The sequence below is a fragment of the Trichosurus vulpecula genome, chromosome 9, assembly GCF_011100635.1.
Source record: "Trichosurus vulpecula isolate mTriVul1 chromosome 9, mTriVul1.pri, whole genome shotgun sequence".
Lineage (NCBI taxonomy): Eukaryota > Metazoa > Chordata > Mammalia > Diprotodontia > Phalangeridae > Trichosurus > Trichosurus vulpecula.
The window spans coordinates 84,996,843-85,018,599 of NC_050581.1; the positions used below are offsets into that span (position 1 = coordinate 84,996,843).

The following is a 21,757-nucleotide window of genomic DNA, read 5'->3' on the forward strand; positions in this document are numbered from 1 at the left end:
AGATCCCTTGACTTGTTCAGATAATAATCATGATAAATCGGGGAATTTCAGAGTTGGAAGGAATGTTAAAGGTCATTAACATCCCTTTCTTTCAGCTTGTCATCCAGCCTCTGTTTGGAGACACCCCCAATGAGGGGAACCCAGTACTTTTGGACGGCTGTATTTGATGGGAGGCTTTTCTTTATCACTAGCATCATTCTATCTGAGGAGGAGACAGACCATTGGACTTTTGAATCGCTCTGATTTTCTTTACATTGAGCCTAAGTTTAGCTCTCTCTAGCTTACACTCATCGTTCCTGCCCTCTGGGGCCAAGCAGACCAAGTCCAGTCTTGTCTTCCTTCCCTCTTCTCCCTCATCCCATCTTCTTTTCTTTAAGATTAAAAATTCCTTCCTCCTATTAATGTATTTTCTTATTTTTCCTCTCCTTCCCACTGTAATTGCACTCAGATTGTCCGAAGAGGAATGCCCCCAGGAGGCGGAGGAGAAGTCTTCTTCTCTTGTCCTGTGAGGAAGCTCTTGAAACCCATTCAGCTCACAGACCCTGGCAAAATCAAACGTATCCGAGGAATGGCGTATCCTTTCGATCGGTTAATAATAATAATGACACCTCACATTTATGGAGTGCTTTAAGATTTAGAAATCACTCCTTTTACAACAAACCTACAGGGGAGGTAGGGCATTTATTGTTATTTCCAGTGGGCAGATGAAGCAACCGAAGCCCGGAGAGTTGAAGTGACCACTTATTTAGACAGCTAGTTAAGAAGTATTACAGAGAGGTAACCTCGATGTAGAAGAAATGTTGATTTGGAGAGCTTGGGTTTGAGTCTTAATTCTGCTTGCTCCCTGTGTGATCCAGGGTGAGTCCTTTGACCTCTCTGGGTCTCATTGTCCTCATCTGTAAAGTTAGATTGTTGGTTTTAATTGCCAGGGGCCCTTTCTGCCTTGAATCCTATGACCTGAGTTAGAAACCCAAGTATCTAGAGTCCAAGATCTGGCAGTTTTTCTACCATACTGCCTCCTACTGGATACATTGTGCCACCCCATTACAGTCCAAAGTCTCTGAATGTGTTGGATCCAGATGCCCCTATGGGTGAGAGATTGAGATTCTGTTCAGTTTGATTTTCCCACCACATGTGTTAAGCAAAGTTACTATGTAGATAGGTTAGCTTGGAGTTTTAGAGCTGGGAGCATACTTAAAAGATTATTTGAGCTCCAACCCCTCTGTTGATAACGTGGCTGACATGGGCAGTTGACCCAAATTCCTTCTATGGCCTTTTTTCTTGGTTCTGTACCTAGCAGAACTGTACCTTGGGGCTCTAGAGACGGGGAGCAGTATGGGATAACTTAGGAGAAGAGAACACTGGTTTGTAATCGGAGGAGCCAGGTTCAAATCTCAGCCCAGTTAATTATTAGCTGACTGGCTTGAAGCAGGTTATTCTTCAGGCTTTAGGAAGGGGTCCAAAAGGTCCTTGGTTTCCTGCTCTCTAATACAAGGGGATTGGACCACCAGGTGTTCTGTAAGATTACTTCTCTACCTAAATGCTGTGAGATAATATCTGATTATAATATAATATCTGGTTCTAACCCTGGCTTCTCCCTGTCTGATTGTGAGTCATATTTCCCTAACAGTGATTACCAACCACCACTGGGAATGTTAGTTAGGTCTCTCCTATAGAAAAAGGTATGTGGCCAGACCGTTTCTGTATTCTAACTTGTAGCTTTTTAATTCTAATATTGACAAATTCTCTATATTTTATAACAAATACTTTATCTAGTTCTTCATTCATATAAACCATTTCATTGTTAAGAAAAATACCTGATTTTGATTTTTGTTTATTTTTTATTTTTTGGAGGGCCTGAGGGAGGCAGAGGAGAAAGAGCTGAGCTGACTTGTTGATGGACTGACAGTTCTTTGACCCTCTGGTCTCAAGTATCCATCTAGCCTTGCATTCACTCATTTTTTTTTTCCTCGAAGTCCCTAATAACATCCTAAGCATCAGATAAACTCCTAAAGAAACCAGATACAAAATCACATAGCGAGTGAGAGGAGAAAAACAGGCAAGGTTAAAGGGGCTCATGATCTCTCCCTCTCTACCCATTGGGGTTCAGATTTTCTCCTGCTATTTTAGTACAAAAAAGGCTAGGGGGTCTTTCCGTTAGATCCTCCAGTAGTCCAGAATTGTGATTTCTAGCATGTACTGTCTTATTACAGAATCTCCTCTTGGCAAAATCATTTGAAGGTCTCTTGAGCTTTGTTGGAATGGGATTTTTAAAATTCGTGTTAGCCGAAAATCATTTGCAGAGCCTTTTTTTCTCCTGCTTAAATTCCCAGGCATCCACATGCTGGTTAGTTGACCATAGGGTGTGGCCTGCTTGAGATTTTTAGCAAAATAAATTTGTACCTAATTAACTAGCACATGTGAAGCAGGGGGCCCTCAGCTCCTTCCCAGTGCTCCCGTCATGTCCCTGACTGCCACCAGGTGTCATGCCAGCAGGTAGGCTCAGAATAGTTAGGAACTGCAATTGTAAAAAGATTGCCCATGCCTAGGAATTTCTGATTGTGTGATCCACTATTAAAAAAAAAAAAGAAACCTCGGATACCCTTGCTGTCATCACTTGGCGGTGGTATTGAGGACCTCAGTGCAGGAGAGGGAAAGGGAAGTTCTCTGGAGTTCTCAGGTGTTTGATTTCCTGGGCTGTACTTTAAAGTCTAGTCCAAATGCCTAAATAATCAATGACAACCTTGACCTCAGAACTCATGCGCCATTTTTGCTCTGCACCCATCTAATGCCATTATTGGGTCTTAGTTTGTATTCTAGTTGTCTGTTTGTTTCTTGACCTTCTCAGTTGACTGTGAGTTCCATGAGAACCTGGACTCTCTCTTTTGTAAACTTTGTATCTTCCCAGCAGGGCCTTGCACAGGTCTTGGCACACAGTAGGTGATGAATGAATGAATGAATGAATGTTGAATGAAAAGGGTGGCTGGTCTATGGGGCAACTGGAGAATTCCTTAGTGGCCTCATTCATAACAAAGTGAAAGAATTTGGAGTCAGAGGCCTGTGTTTGGATTCTGAATTTACTCCTTGTGTGTTCTTGGGTGTCACTTTCCCCTATCTGTGACTTGGTTTCCTCTTCTGTAAAAAGAGGGAGTTTAGACCTGCTGATCCGAGCCACCTTCCAAATGTAACTCCCGTGATTCAGTTACTGTAAAGCCTTTAAATTGACTCATCTTTTATTGCCCACCTGATGGTCTATTGGCAGATCTCTTCGAGCTAGAAGACTACCTAGGCAGGTAATACCCAGGTAGTTAGTTGCATGGGTACCGTGTTTAAACCATCTCAGGCAGATGGGAGACTCTGCTATTTTTTAAAGTTTCTCTCAAACCCCTCACAAACATGAACCCAGTAGCCACCTGCAAGGGCCTACTCCTGTCTTTAAAATTCTCACCCAGACATTAGAGCCAGTTGTAACCAGCCGCTGTCTGGATATTCCACTTTCAGTTCAACAAGTCTCTCAAGGAAAAATATTCATTTTCATTTAGCTTTACTCTGTTATTTGAGCTAGAAGAGGGGGACGGCTGTGGAGTTGGTCAGCTTTTTGGCTGGCTATCTGCAGAGCTGGTTTAAATTTAGGCCTGTGCTTGGCGGTATGTTTTCTCCACACGAGGGTTGTTTTTGGCAGAAATTAACCTGTTGCTGCCTTTTTTTCTGTTTTTCAGCACTGAATTTTCTCTTCACTCTCAACTTTTGCCCCTCCCCGGAGCTTCACCAAAAGAACTGTCTTGGGCCCAGGAGAGGACAGATGTTGGTTTTCTGCTAAAGGCAGGGCCAAGATAGTATAGTGAGACCTCTTATTCAGGGTTTCTCTCCCTTGGCTGCCTGATGTAGGGGAGAAAGAAACAGAGGGAGAGAAAATGGGACATTTTGTTTTTGTTCTGTGAAATTGCCCCAGCAGCATTGGGACAAAGTCTTTCTGGTCTGGTGCATGTCAGATAAACAAGCTGGGGTGGAGGCCGATGAGGGCGGTGTAGATCTCGTGGTCTGATCATGTTTCTCCTTGTTGACTGACCCTGGGCATCTCAGAGGCCTGATTTCCATAAAGAGAGCTTCCCTCTCCTGGCTCAGATCTCCTCCTCGACACTATTGTGGGAGAGGATAGGAAGGAGGATGCAGACTGTTGCTACTCAGCTCCTGACCGTGGATTTTGGGGAAACTGCTTAGGACATCCGCAGTTGTCAGGATGTAGGTTATTTTCCTCTACCCCTCCCCGATTTAAAAAAATCGATGCCTTTTTTTAACCCCCTTTCCCCAACCTTCCCTTGGAACCAAAAAACAAAAACCGCTTAACATAATTAACCCAAAAAGCAACCAAAAATGACGGTAGATAGAGCCTAGGCTAAAAGTCCAGAAGAACCGAATTTAAATCCTGTCTCCAACACTTGGTAGCTGTGTGACCCAAATGAAGTCACCTAACCTTCTCTGTCCTCTGTAAAATGAGGGGATTACTGGCCTGTGAGTTCCTTTTCAACTGTGCCTCCAGGACCTTATGATCTCTCTTCTCGGCGTAGGGATGTTACCTCCTTTGCTGTCTGGAACCAAAGCTGGTCATTGCAGTTAATCTGGGCTCAGCTACTTTTTGGTATTTTCGTCTATAATACTGGAGTCATTATATTCTTTGCTTATCACTTAATGTAAGTCTTCTCGTGTTTCTGTTTCATATTCATCCTAGTAACAATATTCCATTACATTCCTCTTCTACATTTTGTTCAGCCATTCCCTGATTCGTGGAAACTAGCTTGCTCCCACAAAGACTCCTGCTGTGAGTATTTGAGCTATAAATCAGAGGACTCTAATAATGGCCAGTGTTTTAAGTTTTGTGAAGCATTCTATATATGTGTACCACAGCAACCCTGGGAGAGAGGCACTGTTGTTTACCTCCATTTTATAGTTGAAGAAACTGAGGCAGACAGGTTAGGTGACTTGTCCAGGGTCATACAGCTAGTTACGTGTCTGAGGTAGGATTTGAACTTGGATCTTCCCAAACAAGCCTAACTCTCTATCCACGGTGCAAAGATGGCTCAATAGGGTGATATCTAAGAGGGGAGATGGTTATTAACAGGGGGGATAAGAAAGGGCTACAAGGAGGAGGAGGTGTTGGGCTTTTGTTAACATCATCCGCAGCCCTTTGCTGTAGTGGGACAGAGAATGAAAGCCTGTCTTCTGGAAGAGGTAGACACCGAAGAGCTTCAGGACTGTAGCAAGACGTTTCACCTACTTCTCCATTTTGTTGTCTAGAGAAGGAGGCTAAAAATCCTGATTCTGTTTCACATGATGTCAAAAAAACAAACAAAATTAATATCAGGGAAGAGCTGAAGGCACAGTACCATGTGAGGTAATGATTTTGAGAAAAAAAGAGTATCTCACTGTGGGGTTTTTTTCCTAAAGAAAGGGCGAGGGTGGCCGTAGCCAATCATGGACCCGCTGGACATAACAAACTCTTTTCAATTAGACTTTCACAAGTAAGATACCCGCCTTGGGGAAGGGGTGTGAATGAGGCCTGGGACTGTTTGTTTGGAGTTGTTTATGGCCAAGGGCGTGATCTAACCAGACTCTGTGGGGTTTGAAAAATTCTTCTTAATTCTTTCCTCATTTTGGATCTTGGCCTTTGGAATCAATTAACAAATATTTATCGTGCGTTTACTAACAGAGCACTGTGCTAGGAGCTGTGAGGGAAACAGGAAAACAAATAATGTGGTGTAATGGGGAGGAAGTTTCTTCACCTGGGATTTCCCTATATCAGTAAAAATCACATGTCTGGTTTTTCCCCCATACTCCTAATAAAAGCTCACATTTCTGTAGCGATTTAAGGTTTACAAAACATTACTTTCAACAACCTTATGAGGAATGTATCGTTCCCATTTTATAGATAAGAGAAACTGAGGCTTAGATCAAGTGACTTTCCAAAGTTGTATAAACTTTGTAGTAAATGTCAAGGCTGAGTATCTGTCTGATCTCTGTCCTCTGACTCCAGGATCAGTTCACCTCACCATGATGCCTGTGCCCTGGCCATCCTCAGCCTCTCTTCACAACCTTGGACTCTGTCCCTGGATCCGATAGGGGATCCTTTCTCTTCACTAGTAATTGGGTCTCCACAGCACTTCCCATCACTTATGCATTGTACTACCCTCCTCCTTTCCCCTTCCTCCCTTCCTGCTCCCCTTTATGCTTTGATTTCCTTTCTCTTAGATGTCAGCCCTCTGAGGGCAGGGACTATCTTGCTTGCTTGTATTTGTGCCCCTGATGTTTTTAACAGTTGTTTGTACGTAGAAAGCACCTAATAAATGCTGTTGCACTCTGGCATGCTCTCTCCCTCTCCCCTCCCCCTCCCCCCCTCCTTCCTTCTCTCCCCCCACTCGCTCTCCCTCTTTCTTCCTCTGTGCACGTGCGCGCACACACGCACACACACGCACACACACACACACACACAGAGTCATGAATGCATGGGAAAAGTTGAGAAACAATATTGAATTGTAGTTGAATGGCCATACACACTAAGCACGGTAGGAATTTAGGAAAGACTTTTCAGAGGAGGTACACCCAAAGCCAGGACCTGAAGGATGGATAGCCTTTTTTAAAAATGATTTTTATTTTTGTTTATGGAATAAAGCAAACATTTCCAAACTGCAGATCCCACCATGCACAACTTGCCATTCCCTTCAAATATACAGCAAAGTTATGTAAATTTTTTTTTCCTTTTTTTTCTTCTGTCCACCCAAGATGGCTACCGTTAGGCACAAACAGATGTACATTTTTTGTAAAATTGTTCTACACATACTTCTATTTATCAGTTCTTTCTCTGGATGCAGATAGCATTCTTTCGTTGTATGTCCTTCCTAGTTAATTTGGAGACTTAAATTTGAACTCGGGTCTTCTTGATTCAAGCCCAGCACCCTATGCCAGAGGTGTCAAACACAGGGGTGCTGCATGCAATCTGCAACGCTCCCATGTCTCCAGAACCAGATTAAAATGGAAATATTTAACAACATAAATATAGATACAATTTAAAAATTTTCTGTTTGAATTTGATACCTGTGTGTGTGTGTGTGTGTGTGTGTGTGTGTGTGTGTGTGTGTATATGTATGTATCACCTAGCTGTCTGTACTTCTGGTAAAGTGCAAGGTGAATTTGGAGAGGGAAGACACACCCTTGGAAGGTCCCAGGCTTTCTTTAGAATTAGAAAAGCCTCCACAAAATCCCCTCTTTACAGATGGGGAACTGAGGCCCACAAAAGTAACTTGCTTTCCCAGGATCATACTGATAGCGAGTAGCATTGTTTGGCTTTGGACCTGGGGTTTCTGAATTCAGATCTTTCCATCAGCCTGGCTCTAAGGTCTTTATTTTTGTAATGAAAATTAAATGTGGATATTGAAGGTTTTGAAAAATAAGTGTTGGATGAGACTGAGCACTGTGTAATTATAATAACAAGGCTTGGCCCTGCAAAAGAGTAGAAAAAGCATACATCTTTCCTTTATTTACTGAACTGGGATAACAATGGCGGATTATTGCATATACGGTCAGACACTTAGTGTGTTGGCTAGTTTTGTTGAGCTGGTTTTTTTGCTTTCACTCTCTTTTTTTCCCCACCTTTCTCAGATATTGGGTGGTGAGAGGAGAGGGATATATCCAGAAATGAGATGCAAAAGCAAAAGATATCATTAAAAAAAAGATACATTTTTAAAGAAAAATACCTGTTGAACCATTTTGGAACCCTTGAGTTAACAAGAAAGAATAGTACCATACGCAGCGTCCCTACGTTCACATTTTGCCTCTCATTCTCATTACCTGTGTGATCTCAAGCGGCTTATGCTCGCTGGGCCTCAGTTTCATCATCTGTAAGTTAAGCGTTTTGAGCAGATGACTTCGGGGGTCCTTTCTAGCTCCAGATCTATGATTGTAATGATTGGTTTGGCCATCTCCTCTTTCCTCCTCCATTAGCACTCATAATTAGGGCTTGTTGCATTTCTTCCATCTGTATAGTCAATTCTTGACCCAGGGTCACAGATTTAGAACTGTTTGGGTCTTCAGAGGTCATTTAGCCCATCGAGTTTCATTTCGTAGCTAAGGAAACTGAAGCCCAGGGAAATCCAGTGGCTTCCCCGCTCTTACATAGATCCTCTGAATCATGGGCAAGTGGGAAGGAAGGCCAAGAAGTGGGGGGGTCTCTTCCATCCCACTAATAGGGGAAGGTAGGTGAAATCCCAAACTGAGAAAGACTTTAAATACCACATTGAGTAGTTTAGTCTAGAGGTCTCTCAGTGGGGAGCCCCTGAAAGATAGGAGGGAGGAGGGCAACATGGTCAGATCTTAATTTTAAAAAAATATGTATCAGTTTGTTAGCTATGTATAGGGTGGATGGGAGAAACGAGAAAGTAAAAACAAGGGAGACCAGTCAGAGTAGTGAGCTCCTGAGTCGTCAAGGGTGGGCCTTGTATATTTGTGGAAAGAGCCCATGCTTTAAACATGTTGTCACACAGCTCCAAAGGACTCATGATGGAAAGAACTGTCCGCTATAGAATCTGAATGCAGATAGAGGCAAACTATTTGCTCTCTCTCTGTTTTTTTCTCTTTTTTGATTTGGTTCTTCTTTCTCGTGGTTCATTCCATTGGTTACAATTCTTCTTTACAACTTGACTATTGTGAAAATAAGTTTAATGCGAAGGTATATGTAGAACCTATATCAGAAATAAAATGTGTTGTCAGAGCCTAAGCCCAAATCCTGGGCTGAGTGAACCACTGGACTGGCCCAGAATACTGGTTCGGCCTTTTGTACATAAGTGACAGATTCACTGGTTATGGAGATGGAGTTTGGACAGAGAACAGACTTATCTCCTTAAAGATCTAAGTGGTTTGCTAAGGGATTTTTATTTATTGTATTAGTAACAAGACAGTTTGAAATAAATGAAGTAATTGTGGGGGTGGGGGTGGGAGGGTAGATATGATCATTAGAAGATTGATTAAAGACCCTGAATTATTAAAGAATTCCAGTGGGTGAGAAGCTGAGACTAGATATTGCAACTTCCAGGTGCAGTTCCAGTGATCCAGAAGGTCATGGGATTTAAAGCTGTGAGCTCCTCCCAACTCCCTAATCTTATAGAGGAGGAAACTGAATACAAGAAGGTCACGCAGTTAGGATGCAAGCCTAGGTCTGCTGACTCCAGGCTGGACATTTTCCCCTAGGCACTCATCCCAGTGATTTACCAAGCGGAGACTGAGGCTCAGGTCAAGGAGGTGATTTGCCTAGGGTCACAGGTAGTAAGTAACAGAGCCAGAATTTGAACCCTGGTCATCCGAATAAATCCAGGCTTTTGGCTGCTTTTGTGCCTCTCCTCTCCCCCTCCACGTTTTTACCCTCCCTTTGTCTTCTGGGGCCACGCAAGCAAGTTCCTTAACTTCAGATTACAGGTACTCTGTACGGGTATCGCCGCAGATCACCAATCGCATCGTGGAGTCTTCTCGGAGCATCCTTAACAAATTCATTCCCGATATCTATATTTACACAGACCATATGAAAGGGATCAACTCTGGAAAGTAAGTATCTGCAATGCCATTCGAAGGTAGGGGAAGAGTCTGAAAACACTAACTTTTTATTATTTTCTTTTGTTTTCCTTGTGTCAGAAGCTTAATATTGCTAGATTTGGGGACAAATGTGAAGGGCTTGTCTCTTAAGCATGAGCTATGGAAGTTGGTCTCAGAATCAGCTTTCTTTTCTTTCGGAGGCAGAGTTAAGTGACTTGCCCAGGGTCACACAGCTAGTAAGTGTTTGAGGCTGGATTTGAATTTGGATCCTCCTGACTCTAGGGCTGGTTGCTTTACCCCTGCACCACCTAGCTGTCCAGAATCAGCTTTCAAAGATGTCCCTAGCAGCAGCAGCAAGGAAGAATGCCCACTACAAATACAGTAGTGTGCTTGGTGCCATGGGGTTTGCTTTGCCTTGTAGATTCTTTAGACTTAAAATTTACACATAGTTCAGATCAGTTTGGAAACTATGGACGAGGTGCCCTCTGTGTGCAAAATATGTGGCGAGAGGCTGTGTGATGTAGTGGTTAGAGAGTTGGCCTCAGAGTCAGGAAGACCTACCTCCCTGACACATCCTGGATGTGTGACCCTGGTCATTTCACTTCTCAGCACCTCACACACCTCAGAGAAGGGTAACAATTTATAATGGCAGAAGGAGTTTCTTTATGAGGGGATTCCCTTCGTGGACTGAACCACAGGTCAACTCCCAAAACTGTGCAAGGTACTGCTCTGGGCACTGCCTTTAAGAAGTTTACATGCTTCTGATGGGATATGGGAGGAAAAAAAGTTAGGAGACTTCAAAGTAACAGGAAGTAATTTCTTTTTTCTCCCATTTTCTTCAAAAAAAATTTCCTTTTTCAAGTAACAAATATTTTTTATAAACTTGCCCTTCCTGCTACCCCATTAAGCACATTTTTTTTTTAGAAATCCCTCAATATATATCTACATAGTCTATCAAAACTGATTTCCACATTAGCAGTATCCAAGAACACATGTCTCTTTCTGAATAGAAAGTGATTTCAGGGGGCAGAGAGAACAGTAACATGAAGGAAAGGTAGGTGGCATCCATATTGCAGAAGGATGCCAGGGTAGGGTGAGTATGTTACCCTGGTGGGGAGGGGCAGTGTAGGAAGCCATGATGAGGCATGAGAGGAATGTGAGGTACACGGTTATCTTTGTGGGGGAAGGATCAGTTTGTCCGCTGTGTATAGGGTTGATTAGAGAGGGGAAAGATGGGAGCAGGGGTTCCAGAGGGGCGGCATTCCATTTGAGAGGTAAGGAGGATGTGTAAGTGGAGACAAGGGGGACGGGTGTCATACTGTTGCCATGATGATAATAATAATGTGGTGTTAATATGATAATGCCATAATTATTAATTTTAGTACTAGCATCAGTCATACGTCATTTCTACCATATTTAAGGTCTACAGAGTGCTTTCTTTACAATGTACCCATGAGGAAGGGCGTACCTGGCGTATGCCTGTTTTACAGATGGAGAAAGGGAGGCTCAAAGTGTGAAATGACTGTTCCTAGTTTATACAGCTCATAAATGTTGTAGACAGAGTGAGACTGAGTTCTTAGGATTACTGGGCCAGTGAGCATTCTGGAGGAGGAATAACTACATTTTTTGGGGGGGCGGGGAGCAGAGCAAACTGGGGTTAAGTGACTTGCCTGAGGTCACACAGCTAGTGTGTCAAGTGTCTGAGGCCGGATTCGAACTCAGGTCCTCCTGACTCCAGGGCCAGTGCTCTTCTCACTGCGCCACCTAGCTGCCCCATAACTGTACAGTTGATTCCAGTGAGACTCTGGCTGTTGTCTCTTCATGGTGGGAATAGCCTTGTACTTGGAGAAGTACCATCTGGGTCGGAGTTCCAGCTCTGAAGCTTAATAGCTGTGTGTGTGTGGGATCCCCTATCTCCCTGCCTAGATTGTAATTTTCTTGAAGGCAGGGACAGCTCTTAATTATACTTGTGTTTTTTGTTCCTTGTGTAGCCCAGGACAGTACAAGGCATTTGCTGGTTGCTCAGCTTAGATACATCTGCTTGCTACTCTGAGATTCAGAACTGAAAGACACCTTTCAGGCCAGCCCCTTCATTTTGCACAGGAGGAAATTGAGTTCAAGAAAAGGGGGTAAACTTGGGTGTGTCCAAGGTCATACAAATGGCAGAGCTGGGACATGGCTGTTCTGACTGCAAATCCAGATGCACCCAGCACTCAGTATTTGGGCTGGAAGCACGCACCGAGGACCCACAATCCAACCATAACTATTGACCAGCCCAGCTGCTCACCATGAGCATGGCACTATAGTAGGTGAAGTGGGGGCCTTCAGTAGGAAGAAGGAGCTGGGATCCTTGGCCTCTAGTTCTGTGAGGGACCCAATTTGGGGCCACCTACTCGTCTGAGCAGGAGGTGAGGAGTTAGAATGATAGAAGGTCAGAAATAGAAAGCACCTTCAGGCATAAAACACAGAAATTCAGGGCTCTGAGGTACCTTAAAGTCTAGAATATTACCATTGGAAGAGACCTTAGAACATAGACTGTCAGGGCTACAAGGCACCTCAGAACGTGGAATTACGGCCGAGGGGACCTCAGAACATAGAATGTCCAAGCTGGAAGTTACCTTAGAGGTCATGTGGTCCAACTGCCCAGAAGAAGGAAGCACTTGGTGGAGGTATGCGGCCCAGAAGCATTTTTACCTAGTTTCTGTTACCTTCTATAGAGCCTGTGTAACTAACTATAGGTGTGAGGTTATAGCTGCATAAACTCTGCTGAGGGTGCAAGCTGTCTGCCTCCAGAGAAAAGAACTGATAAGTAGGAGTGTATATAGAGTAATTTCACACACATATACCTATTTATCCCTAATGGTAGCCATCTCTAGGATGGGGGAGAGAAGGGAAGAAAACAAGGGGGAAAAAAGAAATATACATGATAACTTTATTATATATTTAAAAGATAGCAAGTTGTACATAATAGATTTGCAGTTTTCATGTGCAGTTACCTTTTTTTTATTACACTGTGTTATGGAAATGTTTGTTTTATTCCATAAATTAAAATTAAATACATTTTTAAAAATCTACGTTAAGAAAACAGTAAGTCAAATCCCAATTTATAGCATATGCCAGTTTCCAAGTTGTAAATGGTCATGGAGAAAATTTAATAATTGGCTTTCAAGTCCCTGTGAACTGGCTTCATTATTCTCTTATAAGTGTTTTATTTAATTAGAAATTTAATAATGATGGTTTTTATTACAATAAAGATGTGACTTGCTGGCAAAAAAAAAATTAACTGTTGAGAGTGAGGAGAAAGGATCATAGTCATCATAGTTTTAAAGCTCAAAGGGACCTCAGAGTCTATGTTGTCCATTTTACAGATGAAGAAACTGAGGCCCAGGGAGGTAAAGTGATTTGTCTCTTAAAGGGAAAGAAGTATATAAGAGAAGGGAAAGATGGAAGCAGGAACGGTGTGACGAGAATGAATGAACAAGGCCCTCCTGTGTCTGGCCTTTGGCATTGCTAAAGGCTGAGGGCCCACCACAAACCAGCTGCAGTTCTGTTTTTGAAAAATTTTTGGCTGAGATGTCTGTTGCAGGGCCAGCTTACACACGTGCTCCTGGTAGGCAGGAAGTGAGCCTGCTTGGTGACCTGAGAAGGAGGTGTCTCCCTGTTTGAGGTCCAAGACTTTTTTTAGCAGCCTCCTTGTAAAACCTTTGGGGTGTTAAATCCATGATCTTAACCCTCATGATGATGGATCCAAAACCACCATCAGTGACAGGCCGCATCCATCATCATGAGTGTTGTACAGGCGGTAGGTGGGCTCTTGGTAAATATGTTTTGTGCCATGGAGTACTTAAGTCCTGGGTGGTCTCCTTTTTCATGAATACCCTTTAAAAATTGTTTAACCATGTGGTTTAATATTTGTTTTAAGGTTAAACAGTATTTTAAAACTTGTCTACATATCTGTGTGGTAGAGTGAGAAGAAGGAGTGCTGAATTTGTCCCCCTAGCCCTGGGTTCTAATCTTGGCTCTGTTATTTATATATTTAATAAAAACCACCCTGGATCCCATTTAATTCTTTATAAAATCAGGGGTTGGCCTAGTAATCAGGGGTTCTTAACCTTTTTTTTTTTTTTAATGTCCTGGACTCTGGCATTCTGGTAAAGTCCAGAGACCACTTATCAGAATAATATGTTTCCCCCACCCAAGTTTCATCTATTTCTTTTTTTCTTTCCTAAAATATTTATTTATTTTAAAGTTTGTTTTCTTTTTAGAGTTCCAAATTCTCTTCCTCCCTCTGACCCCTCCCCTGCTCACTGAGAAGGCAAGCAATATGATATCAATTATGCATGTGAAATCATGCAAAACATTTCATATTAGCCATAATTTTTTTTAAAAAGCAAGAAAAATAGAGTGAGAAAATTATACTTGAGTTTGTACTCAGAATTCGTCACTTCTCCCTCTGGAGGTAGATGGCATCAGAATAATGTTTTTAATAAATGAAATAAAAAATATGGTGCTACAAGGGAAACATTAAAATCATTACCAAAATATTTAAAAAAAACAAATTCACAGGCTCCAGGTTAAGAATACTTGGACTAAAAGGTTTTTTCTGTATTTGGGGAATCTAAAGTTTTCCCCCTTTTTTCCTCATAGTTTTTCAAATGCAGTTCTCAAACATTACTGATTTATGAATCTAGAAGTGGCAGCATGGAATAGTAGGAAGTGGACCAGTCTTGGATTCAGGAGGATCTATCTGCATGTTTAAGCTTCCCTTCTGAGGCATACTTGCCTTTGTCATCCTGGGCAAGACAGTCACCTTCTTGGTGGCCCCAGACACTCGTCTAAAGTTAAAAGTTACAGACAGGTTGCATTGGTGGAGGTGGTTTCCATACTGGGAGTCACCTTCTCTTCCCTCCATGTTCCCCCTGCCAAATGCACCCCACCCCTAACAAAACACCACAAAACCACTTCTCAAGTATTTTGGGTGACCTAGTTAATGACTTTTGGTAGGGTATGCCAGGATTCCATTGTCAAGTAATTAACAAGGACTTAAGCACCCCCTTTTCCCAATTTGTGCTGGGTTTTAAAGCTTTTTTAACTATATGAAAATAGAAATTGATGAAAAAACTTGTGTATTGACAGAGATAAAGAAAAGATTCATCTCCAGGGATTCTCTTAAATAGTGAGCGCCTTTATTTCATCAAAAATATGTGTTATAGAGCGACACTATGTGCCCAGCACCCTGTTAGAGAAAAGGTTTATTCATGAAAAGCTGTGGGCAAATGGAATCATTTTAAATACTCTTTGGGAATGTTTTGCTCTAATGTAGCTAATGAGCTCATGAACTGAGCAAATTGAGGCTTCTTGTCTGGTAGAACTCCTATCTTCCCTTCCAGGTACTGATTTCTGCCTTGGTCATGTCTGCTGGCCCCACGGTTAGGGCTAAAACAACTGAGTGGTACAAACTGAATGGATTAGTGTGGTGGAAGGAAGGCCTGAGTGTGAATCTTGGCTGTACTTCTCACCTGTTATTTTTCTGTCATCTTTCAGTCCTGTTTGACTCTTTATAACCCCAAACGATGTTTTCTTGGCAAACATACTGGAGTGGTTTGCCATTTCCTTCTCCGCCCCATTTATGAATAATGAAATTGAGGCAAACTGGGTTAAATGACTTGCCCAGGGTCACACAGCTGGGAAATGTCTGAGGCCACATCTGAACTCAAGAAGATGAGGCTTCCTTGACCCCGGCGTCAGTGGTTCTATCCACTGCACCACCTAAGTAGGAAATTCTAAGAAGATATTTTTCATCAGGGGAAGTGAAGACAGAGAATTATATTCCTGGTTTCCCTGGTGAAGGAAGCAGGCCTGGCATCTGTCCATTGAACCCTCACACCTAGCTATGTAAAATTATCCTACAGACCAACAAAATTGATTATGAGACTCAGTGTAATGACAGGTAGCTTTGGGATAGGGTATGCTGTCAAAGGGATATAGAACTTGTAGGGTCATGGCATTTAGAGCCAGAAAGGACTTTGGAGATCATCTGGTGCCACCCTTTCCTTTTATAGATAATGAAACTGAGGCCCAGAGAGGGGAAGTAATTTGAGTAACACAGTTTGACCTTGGTGGTCCTCCACCCTTTTGCCATAGAACAGCTGTGACAGTTTTATTAACCCTCACTCAAAATTGTACTGTCTGTGTGTGTGTATCTGCAGGTCCCCAGGCTTTGGGCTCTCACTTGTTGCAGAGACCACCAATGGTACCTTTCTCAGTGCGGAGTTGGCCTCAAACCCCAAGGGCCAGGGAGCAGCGGTGCTCCCGGAAGACCTTGGCAGGAACTGTGCAAAGCTATTGCTGGAAGAGATTTATAGAGTAAGTCATTGGCCTTTCAGGAGGGAAGGGGTTTGGCCGTGCGGATGCATCTCGCTACGTTTATTCCCATCATGCTTTTCTAGCTCCTCCGAGCTGCTCAAGTCCAGAAGGTTAACTTGTCAGCTCGCATTAACAAAGGTCTGCCTGGGGGGAGGGGAGAAGATAACATTGGTGATAATTGTAGCAGCTAACATTTCTGTAGTACTTTCAGAGGTTATAGAGTTTTCTTAACATTTTATCCTCACAATATTTGGGAGACAGATATTATTGGTGGTATTATCCCCATCTTACAAGATATGAATAAGTGATTCATCAGTAGAGACTTTTGGTTAGAAACTAAACCACTTGTCAAAGATTTCATAAAGGTGACTCCTGCTTAGATACAAGTTGAGCTCAGTGACCTTCGAAGTTCTTTTAAACTGAGATTGTATAATTCACTGATCTTTATGATTCTTTCCTGAACTTCATTGAGAAGCTCCAGCTGGGACTGAAATCGGGAAGACCTGCCTTAGACACTTAAATAGTTGTATGACTCTGGGCAGATTACTTAGCCTCAGTTTCCACACTTGTAAAATGGAGATCATACTAACCTCTACCTCACAGTCTCAGTCAGATAAGAGAATATATATGTAAAGCATGTCACAGATCTAGAGTGCTGTATAAATGTAAACTATCTAACTAAACCTCATCCAGGTTCTTTGTGTCTCACTTGAGTTGTAAAGATCTCACCATTGCGGGGCAAATAGCCATCCATTCATTCAGCCAGCCAGCGGACCATCTTCTTCCCTCTTGCCCTGTGAGCTTAGTTTGTTGGACTTGTCGTAGACCCTGTTCCCTGTAAAAGCCAGTTATTATTGTCCCACAGGGACAAAATGCACTCTTAACCCGGAGGAATTTTCTTACAGATATATGCCACTGGTCACAAAGGAGAATGGAGTGTGAATAGTTTCAACACCCACCCCTTCTCTCTTCCTGGAGCCACAGGCAAACTGCTGTTACTTCCTGATGGCAGGATTCTAACTAGTCACTTTAAGAAAAGCTTTTGTTAAGTTGTTTAAAGGCAAAGGGATCTTCAGTAGTGTCCTTGTCCTGTGGCACAAACGTACCTGAGAAAATAGAGGCTGTGCTTAGAAGTTGTTAACAAAGAGGCCGACCTTCTGTGGATAAATGTGACTTCTCCCTCAACCTACTGGCGGGTGCTGTCTTTCCGCCCGCCACCATCCTAAAATGCATTCCACCGTCCAGAAGTTGTCCTTAGGGATGCACAAAAATAGGAGAACACAAACACAGGCTCACCAGAGATGCCACCCAGGGTGAGTTCAGAAAAACCCAAATGGAAGGAAAGGAGTGGAAAATAGGAGGGTGGGATGGAGGCATGTATTGATCTTAAACTATACAACAGAGCCATAATCATCAAAACAGTTTAATATCGTTTAAGAAATAGAGGTTGGTCAGTGATACAGTATACAGTATACAGAAACAAATGAGCACAGTAGCCCAGTGTTTGATAAACCCAGAGATCCCAACTATTGAGATAGCAACTCACTGTTTAGCAAAAACCATTGTAAAAATTGATACTGGTCTGACAGAAACTTAGGTATAGATCAGCAGCTCACACAGTATATCAAGACAAGCTCCAAACGGATGCTCAGACGTAAAGGGTAGCATCATAAACACATTAGAGGGGCAAGAAAGAAATGAACCAGTCACATCTGTGGATAGGAAAAAAGGTCTTGACCAAATGAGATACAGAAGATCACAGAAGGTAAAATGGATAATTTTAATTACATCAAATTAAAAAGTTGTTGTACAAACAGTCCAGTGTACCTAGAATTAGAAAGGAAGCAAGAAAGTAGAGAGAGAGTCTTTGCAGCAGGTTTCTCTAATAAAAGTCTCATACTCCAAAGAGATCAAAGAAAGAGGAAAAAAGTCCCTTATATACAAAAATATTTACAGCAACTCATTTTGTGGTGACCAAGAAAAGGTGGCCCATTAACTAGGGAATGTCTTCACAAGTTATAGTCTATGTATATAAGATACTATTGTGCTGTAAGGAGTGGTTTCAGAGAAACCTGGGAAGACTTACAAATTGATGCAGAGTGAAGTAATCAGAACCAGGAGAATAATTTCTACATTAATAACAAATAACATTTAAAGACTTGGGAATTTTGGTCAACACAATGACCAACCACAATTCCAGAGGACTCGAGATGAAACATGGTACCCACCTCCATATAGAGAAATGGTGGAATCTGAGTACAGATTGAGATATTAAGGGGGGAGGGGGGATTGAACATAGCTAATAATGGGAATTTGTTTTGCTTGACTATTCATTCTTGTAGCAGGAGTTTTGTTTTTCTTGCTTTTTCTATAGGGGATGGAGAGGGGGAATGGAAAGAAAACACATCTGAAAATAAAATTTAATTTAGAAAATTTAATTTAGAAAAAAGATATGTACCAGTAGGAAAAAAGTGAAGAGAATAGATCTTGACAATCCCAGTGTTTTAAGTCCTACCGGGGTACAACTTAAGTGGAACAGGAAAACCCTGCATAAAGTTCAGATAGATAACTCACATTTATATAGCATTCTGAGATTTACAAAGGATTTTTTTTTTTTATAAATTTCTTTATTTATTTTTAGTTTACCACGCACGGTTCTACATAGTTTTGAGTTCCAGTTTTTCTCCCCTCCCTCCCCCCTCCCTCCCCAAGACGGCATGAAGTCTCATATAACTGTCATGTATAACTTCGCATTGAATTAGTTTATGCACTAGTCAAGTCGTGGAGAAGAATTTTGACCAATGGAAGGAATCATGAGAAAGAAGAAACAGAACCAAAAAAAAAAAAACCCCAAAAACAAAAGCAAAAGAGAAGCAGAAAAGGCGAGCATGTAGTGTGCCTCAGTCTGTATTCAAACTTCGCAGTTCTTTGTCTCGATGAAGATAGCATTCTCCATCGTGAGTCCCCTGGAGTTGTCCTTGCCCCTTAGGTTGCTGAGAAAAGCGCAGTATGTCAGGGTTGGTCCTCACGGAATCCATATATCTGTGGCTGTGCACAACGTTCTCCTGGCTCTGCTCCGCTCACTCAGCATTATGTCGTGTAGGTTTTTCCAGGTTGTTATGAAGTCTGCATCATCCCCATTTCTTATGGCACAATAGTATTCCATTACCTTCATGTACCACAGTTTGTTCAGCCATTCCCCAATTGATGGGCATCCCTTTGATTTCCAATTCTTGGCTACCACAAAGAGAGCTGCTATGAATATTCTTGTACATATGGGTCCTTTTCCCGCTTGCGTGATTTCTTTGGGATACAACCCTAGAAGTGGTATTGCTGGGTCAAAGGGTATAAACATTTCTATAGCCCTTTGGGCATAGTTCCAAACCGCCCTCCAAAATGGCTGGATCAGCTCACAACTCCACCAGCAATGCAACAATGTTCCAATTTCCCCACATCCTTTCCAGCATTTATCATTCTCCTGATTTGTTATTTTAGCCAATCTGACAGGAGAGATGTGGTATCTAAGAGTTGTTTTGATTTGCATTTCTCTAATCAGCAGTGATCCAGAGCATTTTTCCATATGCCTGTAGATAGCTTTAATTTCTTCCTCTGAAAACTGCCTGTTCATATCCTTTGACCATTTCTCAATTGAGGATACAAAGGATTTTATATATATGTTGTCTCACTCCACTGACCCTATAAGGTGGATTGTATTATTATTATGTGCGAAGCATAATCAAATTAAGATCCAGGTTCAAATCCTGCCTCTGACGCATACTAGCTGTGTGACTCTGGGCAAGTCAATCTCACAATGCCCTGGACCACTCACTTAAGATTTTGAGGTACTGATAATTTGCTAATCTACATCCACAGAGAGAGTTTCTCTTCCCCCGACCCTTTTTTCCTTCAGATTTTACATAGCTGTTACTTTTATATAAAACTGTCTATTTCTGAGAATTTCCCCCTCTCCCAATAGAACCCTTGAATTCTTTCTTACAGCAGGCAAGTATAACCAAACTAAAAAAACTGAGATAGCGGGGAGGGATATACATCTCATCCTACTCCTATAGTCCACTATCTCTCTGCCAAGAAGTAGGAGACATGCATGCTTCACCATCCCCGAATGCTTCAGTTGTCTGAAGACACAGTTGATCCCTTCATGGATTAGTGTTCTGTGCTCTTTCAACATTATTATTGTAGAAATCCTGTGCATTTTTCTCTTGGTTCTGTCGATTTTCCTCTGCATCAGTTCATGGAAGTCTTCCCAAGGTTCTCTGAATTGGCACACCATCATCGCTCCTTTCATCGCAATAATTTCATTATATTCACTTACAGTTTTTTTCAGCCATTCATTCCCCAGGTGATGGATGCCTGCTTTCAGTTATTTCTTACAATAAAAATTGCTGGTAGTAAGAATTAGAAACAAAATAGAGATGCTAATGGATTAGTAAATGACTAAGCAAACTGTGGTACATGAATGTCACGGAATCATGTAGTATTACTACAGCTTAAGAAATGAAAAACAAGAATTCAGAGGACCATGAGAAGACTTATATGAAATGATGCAGAGCGAAGTAAGCAGAACGAAGAAAACAATATACACGGTAATTATGATATCCATCAACTGGGGAATGAATGGCTGAAAAAAATTAGTGAATATAATGAAATTATTGTAAATAGAAAGAACAGCAACAAAAAATCCCAACGCTGTGCAACTATAATGACCAAGCTTGGTCTAGAGAAGTTGAGAAAATACTCGTTTCTTTTCTCCTTTACTTATAGAAGTTAGGGACTCTGATAGTATATATCACATGTACTGTCAGACACAATTGATATATTGGTTTCACCGCTTTCTTTGCTCATCTTTATTACAAGGGATGGTTTGTACAAGGGAAGGAGACAAGGATATATTCAGAACAAATATGTACGAACAAAAGACATCAATAAAAAGAAAACATTGACATTTTTAAATGGTTACTATAAATATTTTTGTACAAACGGGAGCTTTTTGAGGGAGATTTCACACTTGGGAGATCCCTTTTTGCTGAAATCATAGGTCCAGACCAAGTCACAGAGGGAAAGATGAAGAAGGAAAGATTTATACAGATATCGTAGCAAACTTTCTGTGGCTGTGTTAGAATAAGTGCAGGTCAAATCCTATTACCAGACAGGGCTAACTTTGTTCTGCTATGAACTGAATAAAAGGAGGCACGCACTTGGCAGTCATTTAACCTTTAGTAATTAACTACAGATTTCCTAGTACTGAATTGTGCTTTTGACTTCTGCTGTATTCAGTAAAATGTCGTCTTGCTGTTTTAATTACCGACAGCCTCCTTTTTCACTTTGTAAACTTAAATTGTCCCTTTGCCTGTCCCTAGCTATTGCAAAGGTCTTGATAAAGGGTGTACCCTTAAAGCTAGATTATGTAAGCTTTCCCCTTACAAAATTGCACTGTATTTTATTAGCATTTGACCAATGCAATCTGGTATTTTATGGGCTCCCCTGTTCCTGGTAAATGTTTCTCTTTTTCCTTCCTTATCTCTCCCTTTGGGGGGACTTCCATTTTCTGGTTTGTACAAAGATTAATAATTAAAATGTTTGTGTTGACAGGGAGGCTGTGTGGACTCCACCAACCAGAGTTTAGTTCTGCTCCTCATGACCCTTGGACAGCAGGATGTTTCCAAAGTCCTGCTAGGACCGCTGTCTCCCTACACGTAAGTTGTTTTCTTAAGCCCTGCTAGCTGAGCTGGTTTATTTTTCTAATTGCTCCAAATGACAAAGTTACTGTACTGAGCATAGCTTGTCACCATGTACA

At 41.8% G+C, this 21,757-nt stretch overlaps 1 protein-coding gene across 1 annotated transcript in view; it reads left to right on the top strand.

The window, feature by feature from the left end:
* Positions 1-21,656, top strand: part of RCL1 (RNA terminal phosphate cyclase like 1) — a gene marked incomplete at its 3' end in the record, with an annotated part of 50,342 nt that extends 28,686 nt beyond the window's left edge. The window contains 4 exon segments of the mRNA XM_036738704.1: positions 449-573; positions 9,463-9,588; positions 15,786-15,942; positions 21,553-21,656. Coding sequence (XP_036594599.1) covers positions 449-573; positions 9,463-9,588; positions 15,786-15,942; positions 21,553-21,656 — 512 coding nt within the window.
* Between the last annotated feature and the right edge of the window lie 101 nt (positions 21,657-21,757).